Raw genomic sequence first — 16050 nt, 5'->3', positions numbered from 1 at the left:
TTCTGGTTCCATACAAATTTTAGGATTATTTGTTCCATTTCTTTGGAAAAAGTTGATGATATTATTTATTTATTTATTTTTTAATCTAATTTTTTATTATGTTATGTTAATCACCATACATTACATCATTAGTTTTTGATGTAGCATTCCATGATTCATTGTTTGCATATAACACCCAATGCTCCATGCAGAATGTGCCCTCTTTAATACCCATCACCAGGCTAACCCATCCTCCCACCTCCCTCCCCCCTAGAACCCTCAGTTTGTTTTTCAGAGTCCATAGTCTCTCATGGTAAGAGTTGATGGTATTTTGATAGGGATTGCTTTGAATGTGTAGATTGCTCTAGGTAGCATTGACATCTTGACAATATTTGTTCTTCCAATCCATGAGCATGGAACGTTTTTCCATTTCTTTGTGTCTTCCTCAATTTCTTTCATGAGTATTCTATAGTTTTCTGAGTACAAATCCTTTGCCTCTTTGGTTAGATTTATTCGTCGGTATCTTATGGTTTTGGGTGCCATTGTAAATGGGATCGACTCCTTCATTTCTCTCTCTTCTGTCTTGTTGTTGGTGTAGAGGAATGCCACTGATTTCTGTGCATTGATTTTATATCTTGCCACTTTACTGAATTCCTGTATGAGTTCTAGCAGTTTTGGGCTGGAGTCTTTTGGGTTTTCCACATAAAGTATCATATCATCTGCAAAGAGTGAGAGTTTGACTTCTTCTTTGCCGATTCGGATGCCTTTTATTTCTTTTTGTTGTCTGATTGCTCTGGCTAGGACTTCTAATACTATGTTGAATAGCAGTGGTGATAGTGGACATCCCTGCCCTGTTCCTGACCTTAGGGGGAAAGCTCTCAGTTTTTCCCCATTGAGAATGATATTTGCTGTGGGTTTTTCATAGATGGCTTTTATGATATTGAGGTATGTACCCCCATCCCTAGACTCTGAAGTGTTTTGATCAAGAAAGGGTCCTGTACTTTGTCAAATGCTTTTTCTGCATCTATTGAGAGGATCATATGGTTCTTGTTCTTTCTTTTGTTAATGTATTGTATCATGTCGATTGATTTGCTGATGTTGAACCAACCTTGCAGCCCAGGGATAAATCCCACTTGGTCGTGGTGAATAATCCTTTTAATGTACTGTTGGATCCTATTGGCTAGGATTTTGGTGAGAATTTTTGCATCCATGTTCATCAAGGATATTGGCCTGTAATTCTCCTTTTTGATGAGGTCTCTGTCTGGTTTGGGGATCAAGGTAATAGTGGCCTCATAAAACGAGTTTGGAAGTTTTCCTTCCATTTCTATTTTTTGGAACAGTTTCAGAAGAAGAGGTATTAATTCTTCTTTAAATGTTTGGTACAATTCCCCTGGGAAGCCATCTGGCCCTGGGCTTTTGTTTCTTGGGAGATTTTTGATGACTGCTTCAATTTCCTTAGTGGTTATAGGTCTGTTCGGGTTTTCTGTTTCTTCCTGGTTCAGTTTTGGTAGTTGAGACATCTCTAGGAATGCATCCATTTCTTCCAGGTTATCTAATTTGCTGGCATATAGTTGCTCATCATATGTTCTTATAATTGTTTGTATTTCTTGGTGTTGGTTGTGATCTCTCCTCTTTCATTCATGATTTTATTTATTTGGGTCATTTCTCTTTTCTTTTTGATAAGTCTGGCCAGGGGTTTATCAATCTTGTTAATTCTTTCAAAGAACCAGCTCCTAGTTTCGTTGATCTGTTCTACTGTTCTTTTGGTGTCTGTTTCATTGATTTCTGCTCTGATCTTTGTTATATCTCTTCTCCTGCTGGGTTTTGGCTTTCTTTGCTGTTCTATCTCCAGCTCCTTTAGGTGTAGGGTTAGGTTGTGTATTTGAGATTTTTCTTGTTTCCTGAGAAAGGCTTGTATTGCTATATACTTTCCTCTTAGGACTGCCTTTGCTGCATCCCAAAGATTTTGAACAGTTGTGTTTTCATTTTCATTTGTTTCCATGAATTTTTTAAATTCTTTAATTTTCTGGTTGACCCATTCATTCTTTAGTAGGACGCTCTTTAGCCTCCATGTATTTGAGTTCTTTCTGACTTTCCTCTTGTGATTGAGTTCCAGTTTCAAAGCATTGTGGTCTGGAAATATGCAGGGAATGATCCCAATGTTTTAGTACCTGTTGAGACCTGATTTGTGACCTAGGATGTGATCTATTCTGGAGAATGTTGCATGGGCACTAGAGAAGAATGTGTATTCTGTTGCTTTGGGATAGAATGTTCTGAATATGTTGTGTAGTCCATTTGGTCCAGTGTGTCATTTAAAGTCTTTATTTCCTTGTTGATCTTTTGCTTAGATGATCTGTCCATTTCAGTGAGGGGGGGGTGTTAAATCCCCCCACTATCATTGTATTGTTGTCAATGTGTATCTTTGCTTTTGTTATTAATTGCCCTGTATAATTGGCTGCTCCCATTTAGATATTTACAATTGTTAGATCTTCTTGTTGGATAGACCGTTTAAGTAGGATATAGTGTCCTTCTTCATCTCTTATTACAGTCTTTGGTTTAAAATTTAATTTGTCTGATATAAGGATTGCCACCCCAGCTTTCTTTTGGTGTCCATTAGAATGGTAAATGGTTTTCCACCCCCTCACTTTCAACAGGGGGTGTCTTTGGGTCTAAAATGAGTCTCTTGCAGACTGCATATCGATGGGTGTTGTTTTTCTTTTTATCCAGTTTGATAGCCTGTGTCTTTTGATTGGGGTACTTAGCCCATTTACATTCAGGGTAACTATTGAAAGATATGAATTTAGTGTCATATTATTGCCTGTAACATGACTGTTACTGTATATCATCTGTGTTCCTTTCTGGTCTATGTTGCTTTTAGGCTCTCTCTTTGCTTAGAGGACCCCTTTCAATATTTCTTGTAGGGCTGGTTTAGTGTTTGCAAATTCCTTTAGTTTTTGGTGGTCCTGGAAGCTTTTTATCTCTCCTTCTATTTTCAATGACAGCCTAGCTGGATATAGTATTCTTGGCTGCATATTTTTCTCATTTAGTGTTCTGAAGATATCATGCCAGTCCTTTCTGGCCTGCCAGGTCTCTGTGGATAGGTCTGTTGCCAATTTACTGTTTCTACCATTGTAGGTTACATATCTCTTCTCCTGAGCTGCTTTCAGGATTTTCTTTTTGTCTCTGAGACTCGTCAATTTTACTACTAGATGTCTGGGTGTTGACCTATTTTTATTGATTTTGAGAGGGGTTCTCTGTGCCTCCTGGATTTTGATGCCTGTTTCCTTCCCCAAATTATGGAAGTTCTCTGCTATAATTTGCTCTAATATACCTTCTATCCCTCTCTCTCTTCTTCTTCTGGGATCCCAATTCTAATACTGTTTCATCTTATAATATCACTTATCTCAAATTCTGCCCTCATGATCCAGTGGTTGTTTATCTCTCTTTTTCTCAGCTTCTTTATATTCCATTATTTGGTCTTCTATATCACTAATTCTCTCTTCTTCCTCATTTATCCTAGCAGTTAGAGCCTCCATTTTTTATTGCACCTCATTAATAGCCTTTTCAATTTCGACTTGGTTAGATTTTAGTTCTTTTATTTTTCCAGAAAGGGTTTCTCTAATAACTTCCATGCTTTTTTCAAGCCTAGCCAGTATCTTTAAAATCATCGTTCTGAACTCTAGTTCTGACATTTTTCTAATGTCCGTATTGTTTAGGTCCCTGGCAGTCAGGATTGCCTCTTGTTCTTTTTGTTGAGGTGATTTTTTTCTGTCTTTTCATTTTGTCCAGAGGAGAATAGATAAATGAGAGAACAAAATGCTAACAGGGTAACAACATCTCCAGAAAAATATACTCAAAACAAATCAGAAGAGACCTGAAACTGGGGGAAAAGAAAGGAAAAAAAAAAAAGAGAAAAAAATAAAAACAAACACAAAAAAAACCCATAATATGGGCAAATATTATCAGGCTGGAGCATAGATCAGTGCCACACACTAGATTTTGGGCATATTTTGGTCTGTTAGAAGAAAGTGCCTCTCAAAGTTTTAAGGAAAGAAAAACTTATATATGTACAAAAATAAGGGTTAATACTATGAAGGGATGGAATATGACTGTAAAGATGAAAAGTATAAAAGATTTTATAAAAGGAATTGATAAGATAAGAAGTTGTTTGAAAAAAGAAAGAAGAGAATTTAAGAAAAAAAAAAGGGAGAGAATGTGATCAGGCAGGATACTAGAACAAAGCCATACACTAGAGATTTAGGGTATATTTTGTTCTCTTAGAAGAAACTGTATCCCAAAATTTTAAAGAGAGAATAACTTATATATATATATGCACCAAAAATAAGGTTAACTACTATGAAGGGATAGAATTGACTCTAAAAATGAAAAATAAAAAAGATTTTTTAAAAAAGTGATTGATAAGATGTTCGTTGAAAAAGGGAAAAAGAAAAATTTAAAAAAAAGTTAAAAAAATTAACTTTGAAAGACTAAAGAATCATGGGAAAAAAACCATGAACTCTATATGCAGTATTCCCCTAGCTCTGGAGTTCTGCCTTTCTGATTGGTAAACTTGGTCTTGGCTTGCTTTTCTTGCTGATCTTCTGGGGGAGGGGCCTGTTGCCACGGTTCCCAAATGTCTTTGCCAAGGCAGAATTGCCCCGCCCTTGCCAGGTGGGGCTAAGTAATCTGCTTGGCTTTGCTCTTGGGAGCTTTTGTTCCCTGCAAGCTTTCCGTACAGCTTTGGAGGAGGAGAGTGAAATGGCGGCCTCCCAATCTCTGTCCCAGAGGAGCTGAGAACTCGGGGCCCCACTCCTCAGTGTGCCCCCAGAGAAAAGCAATCAATCACTCCCGTGTCTCCAGTCTCCAGCTGCACTCCGCGCTCACCTGTACTGTCACTGAGCTGTTTCTATCTCTGGCATCCGACCCCATGTGGAGTCTCCAAACCCAGCAGATCCCTGTGGTGGGCTCCCGCGCCGCTCCTCCCCGGGAAGGAAGGGGAGTCTCCCCAGATCTGCCGCTTGTTGGGTCCCTGCTGGAGGAGCAGTGGCCCAACTGGGCCGCAGATCACTGTTTATGGCAACCCCAAGCTGAGAGCTCTCGCCTCGGCTCCGTCTCTGTAGCCGGCTTCCCCGCTCCGATACCTGGGAGCTCTGCTGCACTCAGGCACCCCCGGTCTTCCTGTGACCCTGAGGGTCCTGAGACCACACTGACCCAGCAAAGGTTCTACCCCCCGCTTAGCCACTGGAGTGACATCCCTCAGCAGAGCCGACTTCTAAAAGTTCCGATTTTGTGCTCTGCGGCTCTATCACTTGCCAGTAGCGCCGACGGAGGCCCCCTCACCCGGCGTCTGTCTTCCCGAATATCACCTCAGATTCACTTCTCCACTCGTCCTACCTTCCAGAAAGTGGTCACTTTTCTGTTCAGAGAGTTGTTGCTATTCCTTTCTTCGATCTCCTGTTGAATTCATAGGTATTCAGAATGGTTTGATGCCTATCCAGCTGAATTCCTGGGACCAGATGAAATTTAGGTCTCCTACTCCTCCACCATCTTGCTCCTCCCTCTATTGTGTTATATCTTCTTTCAAACTTTATTTTCAAAGTATGTTTATTTACCGTACCTCTTTGAAACAGCATATAGATGCATCTGTTTTTTTATCCAGTCTGACAGTGTCTGTGTTTTAATAGGTTTAGTTCATTTACATTTAATTGATACAATTAAATGTATTGCCATATAATTAATTTATTATAATGAAACATTCATGAAATAATGTGAATTAAGTCTACTTTCTTGCTATTTGCTTTTTGTCCCATATCTTCTTTGCTCCTTTACTCTTTTCTGTTTTATTTTGAGTTAATTTTGTCTTTTTTAGCATTTCATTTTATTTTCTTATTTTTAGGCAATTTTTTTTTTGTGCTTGCTCTAGGGATTCATCATGTATTTAAACTTATCACAGTCTATCTTGAATTAATATACACTTCATTTCTCATGTGAGAACTTTATAACAGTATAATAACATTCACCTCACTTATGTTTTTTGTGCTATTGTTGTTATATTATTGTTGCCCTATTTTTTTCTGACTGCTTTAAAGATTTTATCTTTGGCCTTTAGCAGTATGATACAAGGTATACCTAGCTGAGGCTTTCTGTATATTTATTCTGTTCAGAGTCCATCAAGCTGAATCTGTGAGTTGATGTTTTTCAACAAATTTGGAAATTTTCATTTATTATTTCTTTAGATATGTCACTGCTTCTCTGCTCCTTTTTTATGAGATTCTAATTACACCTATATTAGACTGCTTGATACTGTGTAAGAAGTCACTCACACTCTCTTCATTTACTTCAATGTTTTCTCTTTCTGTGCTTCATTTTGGGCAATATATGTTATCCTGTCTTCAAATTCACCAATCCTTTCTGTGGTGTCTGATCTGCTGTTCTATCCAATGAAATTTGTATTTCAAATATCATAATTTTCATATTTAGTATTATCTTTTGGTTACTTTTTAGGGGGTTTTATATTTCTCCTGCTACTATCCACCATTCACCTAGTCTACCTATCTTTTCCTGCAAATTCTTTTTTCAGTCACAGAGTTTTAAAAGTTTTTGTCTGCTAATTTCCAATATCTGGGTCATCACTGTGTTTACTTCAACTATTTTTTTCTTTTGATTATGGATTGTATTTTCCTGGTCCTTCATATGATTTGTAATTTTTTTTTATTGGATCCCAAGTATTAGATTTAGAAAAACATTGGAAATTGTGGTACAATATTTATTTTCTAGAGAATGCTTAGTGTTTCCCTTCTGGCATTTAGGATGAACAGCTAATAATTCTCTTTCCTACAAGAATTGATTTGAGCAGGAACTGGTCCATATTTTAATTAAGTTGAATTGTTGCCTGATTTGTCTAACCCATAATCTCTCCTATTGCTGCTTCCCCTGAGGGGCTGGTTTCTTTGATATTGCCAGTATTTTAGCTGGCAAGAGTTTGAACTCTGATTTTAAAGTTTTGGTTCACATCTTGGTTCAATCCTGGCAGAGCTTCAAAATACAATTACCACAAGAACATGCAGGATGAGATTCCTCTGTTTCTAAGTTCCTGTTTTTTATAGTTGTGTAAATGCCAATTAAACCTTAAAACATTTTCATTATCCCCAAAAGCCTCCTTGTATTCCATTTACAGTCAATTCTCTCCTACCCTGGCTCCAGACAACCACTGATCCATCACTATACTTATGCCTTTTCTAGAATGTCCTATAAATAAAATCATATAATATGTAGCCTTATGTATCTAGTCTTCCCTATTTCATCATCATGTTTCTGAGATTCATCCATGTTGTTGTATGTACCAGTAGTTTGTTTCTTTTATTGTGAAGAATATTCAATTGTATGGCTATACCACAGTTTGTTTATCCATTCATCAGTTAATAAACATTTAGGTTGTTGGATCCAGTAGCTATTTTGGCTGTTATGAACGAAGTTTCTTTTTTTTTTCAATTTAAGTTCAATTAGCCAACACATAGTACATCATTAGTTTCAGATGTGGTGTTCAACAGTTCATCAGTTGTGTATAACACCCAGTGCTCATCACATCACGTGTCCTCCTTAATGCCCATCAACCAATTACCCCATTCACCCACCCATGTCCCCTCCAGCAACCCTCAGTTTGCTTCCTAGAGTTAAGAGTCTCTCATGGTTTGTCTCCCTCTCTGATTTCTTCCCATTCAGTTTTCCCTCCCATCCCCTATGATCCTTTGCACTGTTTCTTATATTCCACATATGAGTGAAACCATATGATAATTGTCTTTCTCTGATGGACTTATTTTGCTTAGCATAATAGCCTCCGGTTCCATCCAGGTCAATGTAAATGGTAAGTATTCATCCTTTCTGATGGCTGAGTGATATTCCATTGTGTGTATATATATATATCCATATATCCATATATATCCATGTGTATGTGTGTGTATATATATATATATATATATGGATATATGTGATATATATATGGATATATGAGATATATATATGGATATATGAGATATATATGGATATATGTGATATACATATGGATATATGTGATATACATATATGGATATATGTGTGAGATATATATATCCATGTGTATGTGTGTATATATATATATATATATATATATACATATGTATATATGTGATATGTATAGATAGATAGATAGATAGATAGATAGATAGATAGATAGATATCACATCTTCTTTATCCATTCATCTGTCGAAGGACATCTTGGCTCCTTCCCCAATTTGGCTATTGTGGACATTGCTGCTATGAACACTGGGGTGCAGGTGCCCCTCCATATGAATGAAGTTTCTATGAACATTTGTGTGCAAGTCTTTGTGGGGACATATGTGTTTATTCATCTTGGATAATTGCTTTGGAATAGGACTGGTGATTTATAAGTATATGTTTAATTTTATGAGCAATTGCCAAACTACTTCCCAATGTGGCAAAACAATTTATGTTCCTACCAGCTCTCTAGGAGAGTTCCAGTGGCTGTACATCCTTACCAAAATTGGTATTGTCAGACTTTTTAATTGTGACCATTCCTAAGGAATGTAAGCCTCCTTTTCTGCTACCATATTAGCAAAATTCAAATGGAGAGGGGTTTGGTAGAAGAAAAATGGTTGAGTTGAGTGATTTGCCTTGGGGAGCTTTTCTCATTCCAGTCTATCTGCTAGCCTAAATGGCTGTCAAGGGCTCGGCTGGTTTTTCTTCATCCTCTGAATTCTGTTTGTCAATGGTGGGCCTGCTTTTTGACTTGGGTGACTTGACACACTTTGCACACACTAGACCAAGCACTCTTTCTCCACCATGCTCCCTTAGGTATGGATATGTCTTTGGTTCTTTGCTTATTTATAAAGTGTTCTTCTGTGGAGTTCAGTTCATCAGATTTTTATCCTATCCTCTCCTTTTCAGTATCCTCAAGGAAAGGGGTGATAATTATATAATTTTATATATTTTTCCCTTCTGGTTGTTTAATTTTCTTTTTTTTTAAATTTCTTTTTATTTGAGAGAGATCGAGAGAGAGCATGAGTAGGGGGAGGAGCAGAGGCAGAGGGAGAAGCAGACCCCCCACTGAGCAGGGAGCCCAATGTGTGGCTCGGTCCCGGTATTCCGGGACCATGACCTGAGCTGAAGGCAGACGTTTAACCGACTGAGCCACCCAGGTACCCCGTCCTTTCTGGATGTTAACACCAAAGTGAATACCTCTCATACCTTTTCACATCATAATCATAAGTGGCATTTCTACTTCCTTTTTAAAGATCTTTTTAGAAGTGCTGCCCAACAATTTCTTTTTGTCTCATTGGCCTGATTGGGACATGAGGCTACCCTTATTGGTAAAGGAGGCTGGAAATTTTATTATTATTGTCTTTTTTTAAATATTTTATTTATTTATTTGAAAGAGAGACAGTGAGAGAGGGAACACAAGCAGGGGGAGTGGGGAAGGGAGAGGGAGAAGCCAGGCTCCCCGCTGAGCAGGGAGCCCAACACAGGGCTTGATGCCAGGACCCCAGGATCATGATCTGAGCTGAAGGCAGACACTTAACCGACTGAGCCACCCAGGTGCCCTTATTATTATTATTACTAGCTATGCATGTTGGCATCCCCAATAAAATTGAGGTCCTGTTAGTAGGCAACTAATAGTCTCTATTATAATGATCATTAAAATACTATTATAATAGTATAAGTGATACTATTATAAGACTATTATATACTTGTCTCACAACACTATGGTCATAATTTTTGATGATTTTGATATCCATGTCGATGATCTTTGCAAATAATCCAACATCTCAGTTCATTGAATTCCTTTCCTCCAATGATCTTGTCTTCTATCCTATCTCAGCAACTGACAAGATGATATCCTCTAGTCTTTGTCATAACCAATAACTTTAACTTTTCCATAATTTGTTTCAATCATCTTAATCTGTGGTCACTACCTCTTATCTTTCCCACTTTGTCTAATATTCGGGCTCCAAAAGTCCTTTGAGTCCATTCAAAACTATAATCCATTGGTCTTACTGCCTTTTACTGCCCCAAATCCTCCTTGTGGTCTTACTTACCTAGCTTAAATTCCATGGTCCATTATTATTATTGCTCCCAAGCATATGTACTTTCTTGCCCTGCCATGCTATATTGATTGTATTTTGTTAAACTGCAACCCTGATCAAATCAATCACCATCTTCTCTATATTTGTGGCATCTGAATGTGAGTAGAAGAAAAAATCCCCAGGTATGCTTATAGTCTCATTTTATATTTGTAATTAGTAAACCTAGTTCATTCATTTTCCCACTCTCCTGAATGGTTAATTCAGTTTTTTCCCCTCTCCTATATGGGTATAAGTCTTTTTCATGACAAAAAAAAAAAAAAAAAAAAGTGCAGGGCGCCTGGGTGGCTCAGTCGTTAAGCGTCTGTCTTCTGCTTAGGTCATGATCTCAGGGTCTTGGAATCGAGCCCCGCATCGGGCTCCCTGCTCAGCGGGAGGCCTGCTTCTCCCTCTCCCACTCCTCCTGCTTGTGTTCCCTCTCTCGCTGTGTCTCTCTCTGTCAAATAAATAAAATATTTTTAAAAAAGTGTATCAGCCTGTGAGTATGTTTTAAAATGTGATGTTAAATGAACATATTCCTCATGGAAAACATTCTGTGAGAATCCTAACTCTATATAAGCATCTGAGGTTTGTGTATCATAGGTTGTCTCTGATTTACAAATCACTGCTCTACTCGAAAATATTCAGTCCTTGTGATATTTTCATTTGCCACTATTTTTTCCTCAAAGTGTTCATTTGCCCATTGAGTGAGGGTAAAAGACTACAGCTCTTGGCAAGTATAATTATATTCAGAAGTCATAATGAGCATTCATTTTCTAACACAAGGAGATATTTTTATATATTTCTGTGTACAGAGTGGCTACCTTTTTTTGGGTATTCATAACTTTCAGGAGTTTAAATCTGGGATGCTTGCTTTTCTGCAATGGTGCAGGGGAGAATAAAAGAGGCATAGCAGGATATATGTCATTAATGGGCCAGTCCCCAGAATGTACTCTCTTTCACTTTCTGGAAGAATTTGCTAGTAGAGCATTTAGAGCATGATTTCTTGCCTTATAAGTTTGAAGGGACAGAAATTATAGGCAAAAAATATTTTCCAAAATAATTAAATATACTAAAATGTAGATGGGGATGCATATAGATTCTGAAATGAAAGTAACTTTTTTTTGTTATTCTTTTCAAAAGGTTGGGGATGATCTGAATTCATTCTTGAGATGTTGTTCACAATTTGCTGCTCAGTTAGAAGAAGCAGCTAAGGAAGAACATAATGTATGTATTCTGTGTAAACTGTCAAGTATAAAATATTTACTATTTTAATGATTTAAATTATTAGTAATGTTAATAAATTTTGTATTAATAAATTGTATATTAATTTATTAAAATCATTAATTGTTGTTAATAACAATTTTAGTAATACAATATTTAAAGCTATACTGGTTGTTAGAACTTGAATGTGATAATCCATTCAGCAGTATTAGTCTAAATACAGTGCCTTAAGGAGTTATAAAAGGCATTAGAAAGTTTTATTTTTTATTCTTAATGTAGGCATTTAGATCTGTGAATTTTCCTTTAAGTACAGCATTGATTAGGTCATTAGTATTTTCATATTTACAAATGAAAACATAGTATTAACAGTATTTATATTTTAGTGTTTTAAAAATTTTTTTATTTAAATCCAATTTAGTTAACATACAATGTATTATTAGTTTCAGGGGTAGAAGTTAGTGATTCATCAGTTGCATATAACACCCAGTGTTCATTACTTCAAGTGCCCTCCTTAATACCCATCCCCCAGTTATCCCATCCCCCACCATCACCCCTCCAGCAACCTTCAGTTTGTTTCCTATAGTTAAGGGTCTCTTAAGGTTTACCTCCCTCTGTTTTTATTTTACTTTATTTTTCCTTCCCTTCCCCTATGTTCATCTGTTTTGTTTCTTAAATTTTGCGTATGAGTGAAATCATATGGTATTTGTCTTTCTCTAACTTATTTTGCTTAGCATAATACCCTCCAGTTCCATCCAAATAAGGTAATTTATATTACAAAAGTAATATGTCATAATTAATGAAAATTTCAAAAAAGACATGCATAAAGAAGAAAACAAAAATTACCATAATCCTATTTCCCCATGATAACCAACTACTGTTAACATATTTTTGTTTCCCTTCCTGATTTTCCAAAGTTATAAAGATTTAGAAAGAATGAAATAATACTGTACATACTATTTGGTATACACTATTGAGTGAGGGTAAAAGTACTACTGTCTAATATTCTGGCTCCAAAAGTCCTTTGATTCCATTTGGAACTATAATCTATTGGTCTTACTGCCTTTTACTGTCCCAAATGTTACCTTTTGAAAAGACTAACAAAACAAAGTTACTTTTATTTCAGAATCCATATGCATCCCCATCTACATTTTAGTATATTTAATTATTTTGGGAAATACTTTTTGCCTATAATATGTATATAATACTATCTACAAAAATTTTAAATTAACATGTAATGTATTATTTGTTTCAGGGGTACAAGGTCTGTGATTCATCAGTCTTACACAATTCACAGTGCTCACCATAGTACATACCCTCCCCAATGTCCATCACCCAGCCACCCCATCCCTCCCTCCCCCCTCCACTCCAGCAACCCTTCGTTTATTTCCTGAGATTAAGAGTCTCTAATGGTTTGTCTCCCTCACTGGTTTTGTCTTGTTTCATTTTTCCCTCCCTTCCCCTATGATCCTCTGCCTTGTTTCTCTAATTCCTCATATCAGTGAGACCATATGATACTTGTCTTTCTCTGATTGACTTATTTCACTTAGCATAATACCCTCTAGTTCCATCCATGTCATTGCAAATGACAAGATTTCATTTTTTTGATGGCTGCATAATATTCCATTGTATATATATACCACATCTTCTTTATCCATTCATCTGTTGATGGACACCTAGGCTCTTTCCCTAGTTTGGCTACTGTGGACATTGCTCCTATAAACATTGGGGTGCATGTGCCCCTTCAGATCACTACATTCGTATCTTTGGGGTAAATACCCATAGTGCAATTGCTGGGTTGTTAGGGTAGCTCTCTTTTCAACTTTTTGAGGAACCTCCATAGTGTTTTCCAGAGTGGCTGCACCAGCTTGCATTCCCACCAACAGTGTAGGAGGGTTCCCCTTTCTCTGCATCCTCGCCAACATCTGTCGTTTCCTAACTTGTTAATTTTAGCCATTCTGACTGGTGTGAGGTGGTATCTCATTGAGGTTTTGATTTGGATTTCCCTGATGCTGAGTGATGTTGAGCACTTTTTCTTGTGTCTGTTGGCCATTTGGATGTCTTCTTTGGAAAAATGTCTGTTCATGTCTTCTGCCCATTTCTTGATTGGATTATTTGTTCTTTGGGTGTTGAGTTGGATAAGTTCTTTATAGATTTTTGATACTAGCCCTTTATCTGATATGTCATTTGCAAATATCTTCTCCCATTCTGTCGGTTGTCTTTTGGTTTTGTTGACTGTTTCCTTTGCTGTGCAAAAGCTTTTTATCTTGATGAAGTCCCAATAGTTCATTTTTGCCCTTGCTTCCCTTGCCTTTGGCGATGTTTCTAGGAAGAAGTTGCTGCAGCTGAGGTCAAAGAGGTTGTTGCCTGTGTTCTCCTCAAGGATTTTATTTTTTTAATTTAATTTAATTTTACTATCTTATGTTAGTCACCATACAATACATCATTAGTTTTTGATGTAGTGATCCATGATTCATTGTTTTCATATAATACCCAGTGCTCCATGCAGTAGGTGCCTTCCTTAATACCCATCACCAGGCTAACCCATTCCCCCAACCTCCTCCTCTCTAAAACCCTCAGTTTGTTTCTCATAGTCCATAGTCTCTCATGGTTCGTCCCTCCCTCCAATTTCCCTCCCTTCATTTTCCCCTTCCTTCTCCTAATATCCTCCATGTTATTCCTTAGGTTCCTAATTAAGTGAAACCCTATGATAATTAACTTTTTCTGCTTGACTTATTTCACTTAGTGTAATCTCCTCCAGTCCCATCCATGCTGATGTAAAAATTGGGTATTCATCCTTTCTGCTGCCTGAGTAATATTCCGTTGTATATATGGACCACATCTTCTTTATCCATTCATCTTTTGAAGGGCATCTCAGCTCTTTCCACAGTTTGGCTATTGTGGACATTGCTACTATGAACATTGGGGTGCATATGGCCCTTCTTTTCACTACATCTGTGTCTTTGGGGTAAATACCCAGTAGTGCAATTACTGGGTCATAGGGTAGTTCTATTTTTAATTTTTTGAGGAACCTCCACACTGTTATCCAAAGTGACTGTACCAACTTGCATTCCCACCAACAGTGTGAGAGGGTTCCCCTTTCTCCATAACCTCTCCAACATTTGGTGTTTCTTGCCTTGTCAGTTTTTACCATTCTCACTGGTGTAAGGTGGTATCTCAGTGAGGTTTTGACTTGAATTTCCCTGATGGCTAATGATGATGAACATTTTTTCATGTGTCGGTTAGTCATTTATATGTCTTCTTTGGAGAAGTGTCTGTTCATGTCTTCTGCCCATTTTTGGACTTGATTATTTGTTTTTTGGGTGTTGAGTTTGAGAAGTTCTTTATAGATCTTGGAAATCATCCCTTTGTCTGTAGTGTCATTTGCAAATATCTTCTCCCATTCTGTGGGTTTCCTCTTTGTTTTGTTGACTGTTTCCTTGGCTGTGCAGAAGCTTTTTAACTTGATGAAATCCCAAAAGTTCATTATTGCTTTTGTTTCACTAGCCTTTGGAGATGTATCTTGAAAGAAGTTGCTGTGGCCGATGTCAATGGATTCCTATCTCACATTGAGGTCTTTCATCCATTTCGAGTATATCTTTGTGTATGGTGTTAGAGAATGGTCGAGTTTCATTCTTCTGTATATAGCTGTCCAATTTTCCCAGCACTATTTATTGAAGAGACTGTCTTTTTTCCATTGCATGATTTTTCCTGCTTTGACAAAGATTATTTGTCCATAGAGTTGAGGGTCCATATCTGGGGTCTCTATTCTGTTCCATTGGTCTATATGTCTGTTTTCGTGCCAGTACCATGCTGTCTTGGTGATCACTGTTTTCTAATATAGCTTGAAATCAGGCAACGTGATGCCCCTAGCTTTGTTTTTCTTTTTCAACATTTCCTTGGCGATTTGGGATCTTTTCTGATTCCATACAAATTTTAGGATTGTTTGTTCCAGCACTTTGAAAAATGTCATTGGAATTTTGATCGGGATGGCATTGAAGGTATAGATTGCTCTGGGTAGCATAGACATTTTAAGAATGTTTATTCTTTTTTTTTAATTTTTTTATTGTTATGTTAATCACCATATATTACATCATTGGTTTTTGATGCAGTGTTCCATGATTCATTGTTTGTTCATAACACCCAGTGCTCCATGCAGAACGTGTCCTCTTTAATACCCATCACCAGGCTAACCCATCCCCCTGCCCCCCTCCCCTCTAGAACCCTCAGTTTGTTTTTCAGAGTCCATCGTCTCTCATGGTTCGTCTCCCCCTCTGACATACTCCCCTTTTCTTCCTCTCCTGTTATCTTCTTCTTTTCCTTTTTTCTTAAAATATGATGCGTTATTTGTTTCAGAAGTACAGATCTGTGATTCAACAGTCTTGCACAATTCACAGCGCTCACCGTAGCACATACCCTCCCCAAAGTCTATCACCCAGCCACCCCATCCCTCCCACCCCCAACCACTCCAGTAACACTCAGTTTGTTTCCTGAGATTAAGAATTCCTCATATCGGTGAGGTCATGTGATACATGTCTTTCTCTGATTGACTTATTTCACTCAGCATAACACCCTCCAGTTCCATCCACGTCGTTGCAAATGGCAAGATCTCATTCCTTTTGATGGCTGCATAATATTCCATTGTGTATATATACCACATCTTCTTTATCCATTCATCTGTCGATGGGCATCTTGGCTCTTTCCACAGTTTGGCTATTGTGGACATTGCTGCTAT

At 37.5% G+C, this 16050-nt stretch overlaps 1 protein-coding gene across 13 annotated transcripts in view; it reads left to right on the top strand.

Annotated features, from left to right (window-relative positions):
* CCDC7 (coiled-coil domain containing 7) overlaps nt 1-16050 on the top strand; it is a 337256-nt gene that overhangs the window by 10132 nt on the left and 311074 nt on the right. For all 13 annotated transcript variants that reach the window (XM_073885468.1, XM_073885465.1, XM_073885467.1 and 10 more), the window contains exon 4: nt 11238-11321. In XM_073885468.1, the coding sequence (XP_073741569.1) occupies nt 11238-11321 (84 nt within the window). The remainder of the gene's footprint in view (nt 1-11237; nt 11322-16050) is intronic.

The sequence above is a fragment of the Callorhinus ursinus genome, unplaced genomic scaffold, assembly GCF_003265705.2.
Source record: "Callorhinus ursinus isolate GAN/ISIS: 27379988/994484 unplaced genomic scaffold, GSC_fseal_2.0 scaffold62, whole genome shotgun sequence".
Lineage (NCBI taxonomy): Eukaryota > Metazoa > Chordata > Mammalia > Carnivora > Otariidae > Callorhinus > Callorhinus ursinus.
Note: the sequence above shows the minus strand (reverse complement) of the source record. Positions and strands in the feature narration are given on the sequence as shown.